Genomic DNA, 2,942 nt, shown 5'->3' with positions numbered 1-2,942 from the left:
GAATTGAAAACAGAAAAACAACAGTCTGAATTCTGAAACAGAATTTACTAAACTGTTCTATATTTTAAAATCAGCTTTTGCACTATTATATGTTAAGGATGGGATAGTTTCACTTTACTAAATTTATTACTGGACAGCTGTCCAAAATGTTAACTGGAAGGCAATAAAAGAAGAGATTATCTAATGTTTCAACATTTAAATGACTGTCAGCCAATGAACGTTTGGAACAAGATGCGTTTACGTTCAGTTCAATAGTTGGTCATCTGAAGGCTGCCGTCAGCTTCTATTCTATAATGGAGGTGCTCTTGCGTTCCTTGCCTAAATACTTTTGAAAACACAAATGCACTTTATAAAAAATGTTAAAAAGGAATACATGAAAAGAAAAGGATATAAAAAACACGTATATGAAACGAATATGAGTATTCTTACAGAACGTGAAGGCAGCAGACACGTTGGTTGATGACGTCATCGGAAGCTTTCAAGATATTTCGGTCATTTCCTCGTCTTCGCCTCGTTGTGTTCTTGTGAAAGCATCCCTGGGAGATGTAGCGACAAGGTTAACATTTTGTCATATATTTTGGAAAGACTACGACCAAATTTTATTGTTGGACTTTACTGTCATGGCTGAGGAAACGCGTCTTTAGGTAAGTTAATATGAGAAGCTGCGTGTTAGCATAAAGCAGCAGTTCCTATGTTAGCCGAAACTCCGTAGTTAGACAGATAGATAATATCAAACAAGTCATTAATATCTGTTTTTATTTTGTTGTTGGCTATTTAGTTTGACAGCCACATTTTCCTTATGCAACAGTTATATAACGGATAGATAAGCCAATAACCTTATTATTAAAGGCCTTATTGAAGAAAATGGCTCATACCAAACTATAATCTTACTTTTTGTATTATGAAAAATGTGCAACAAATACATTACAAAATTCTAAAATTTATCATTAATGTGCATTTTGGGTAGATAAGTTACCAAAATGTGTGCTCAGACAAATGACAGAAATTAGTGACGTGTTTTTTTTCTGGATTTAAAGTAAAACAGGTTGTGACAAAAAATACAACAAGGACTACATAAATATATAGTGTTACATTCCAACACAGATCTGTATTTATTTTGCTCTTTAAAAGGTTTCAGGAGGTCTGAGGTGTTCTTGCTTTTGACGACTTATCTTCATATAAACAAAACAATATAATAGTAACAGTATGAGGCCAAAGGTTTTAGCTCGATCCTGATCTTTTATACTTTGAGAGAAAACAGCTGGCAGAATTAGACATTAATGAAAGACTTTTTTTGTCTCTCTCTTCCCTTCAATCAGGAGTAAAGTCCAACTCTGGACAGGGTCTTGATCAGACTGTAGCCACCATGAGGTGACAACTGAGCCGTCCTGTACTTTGGCTGACGTGGACACATGGCAAGGTAACTATTCACAACTAAAGGAATGTGTATCGCCCACCAACCGCCTTTCAGTGTTTTAAACTAAGATCATATTATGTTGAGAATTGATGCCATTGTAGCTATTTTTTGTCAAGAAATGGTGCAATATCTTGCATGATTTGTTAGCACTTTGAATATGTGTTTTGAAGGACTTTCTGCTGCTGGCATCCTATTTTAGCTCAATATCTGTACAATTCACTAAGGTACAGCGGTCTTTGTGTTGATAAGCTGTGGCACCCATCGTGTATTGGGCTGACTCCTAAAGTTGATCAGCTGTAGATGTACAGCCAATAACTACTTATTATGTATTTTACTGAAGTGCTTTCACTGTTTCAGGACAGATTTTGCTAACGGGCAAACAGGTTTTAAGCAAAGATGTCAAGAAATGTGTTGTGCTCAATTTAAGTGTTTGGGGAAATACTCAGCTGCTACCTCAACTAATTTTAGCTCGGTATCTGTAAAAATGGCTGAACTGTAGCCATTTTTTGTGGTTTTAAAGGTCAGCCGGCTATGGGGGCCATCTTGCATTGGGTTGACTCCAAAGGTTAATCGGTTGTCCTTCCAGTGGTTTGTGAGATATTTTGCTAATAAACATAGTTGATTCCAATAGTTAATGGCAAAGTTTTAGACACAGATTTTGTATGATCAGTTTGCGCTCAGAGTATAAGCTGGAGATCACTCTCAGCTACTGCTACATCAAAATTTAGCTCAATATCTGTAAAACTGACTGAGTTTTAGCTGTTTGGATTTGTTAAATTGCTTTGCTGGGGCAGCCATCTTGAATTGGGTTGATTCCAAAAATTAATCAGCTGTAGATGTCAACTCGATGACTTTCTGAGAGTTTCATTTTATTCTGTTCAGCGATTCTTGATATATTTTGCTAACATTACAAACACAAAGGCAAAACCATTGTTGCTTTCACCTTCGAGTCAGAGTACTCTCTGTGTGCTAACTTTAGGCGTAGTAATAGTATGTTGCCTACTTTGCCTCAGTCACTCTACACAGTTCTTAGTGTTTTTGTTTTGTCCTGCTCTTCTATAGGATTACTCTGTCCTGCCTGCCGGCCTCCTGGTACTGCAGCGTGTCCCTGCTGTCTCTGAACTGTGCCACCAGACAGAGGCTGATCCTTCTGCTGCTGCTCTTCATCACCTCCGCACTCCTGCTGGCAACCTACCAGAGGCAGCTATGGAGCACCCGGCGGCAGCCCGGGGCCCTAGTCAACAAGTGAGTGGAACTACTGTACAGGTGCTGGTCATAAAATTAGAATATCATGAAAAAGTAGATTGATTTCAGTAATTCCATTTAAAAAGTGAAACTTGTATATTATATTCATACATTACATACAAACTCGTATATTTCAAATGTTTATTTCGTTTAATTTTGATGATTACAAATGACAACAAATGAAAATCTCAAATTCATCATATCAGAAAATTAGAATCTTGTGAAAAGGTTCAAAATTGATGGCACCTGGTACCACACTCTAATCAGCTAATTAACTCAA

The 2,942-nt window shown here is 37.1% G+C and overlaps 1 protein-coding gene across 1 annotated transcript in view; it reads left to right on the top strand.

The window, feature by feature from the left end:
* The first annotated feature begins 465 nt into the window (after positions 1-465).
* LOC108246275 (ectonucleoside triphosphate diphosphohydrolase 7) overlaps positions 466-2,942 on the top strand; it is a 21,987-nt gene continuing 19,510 nt past the window's right edge. Inside the window, exons 1-3 of the mRNA XM_017433738.3 lie at positions 466-644; positions 1,320-1,420; positions 2,480-2,662. Of these exons, the coding sequence (XP_017289227.1) occupies positions 1,413-1,420; positions 2,480-2,662 (191 nt within the window). The 5' untranslated portion in view covers positions 466-644; positions 1,320-1,412. The remainder of the gene's footprint in view (positions 645-1,319; positions 1,421-2,479; positions 2,663-2,942) is intronic.

This window comes from Kryptolebias marmoratus, linkage group LG3 (genome assembly GCF_001649575.2).
Source record: "Kryptolebias marmoratus isolate JLee-2015 linkage group LG3, ASM164957v2, whole genome shotgun sequence".
Classification (NCBI taxonomy): Eukaryota; Metazoa; Chordata; class Actinopteri; order Cyprinodontiformes; family Rivulidae; genus Kryptolebias; species Kryptolebias marmoratus.
The sequence above is the reverse complement of the archived record's forward strand: the minus strand, read 5'-3'. Positions and strand labels throughout refer to the sequence as shown.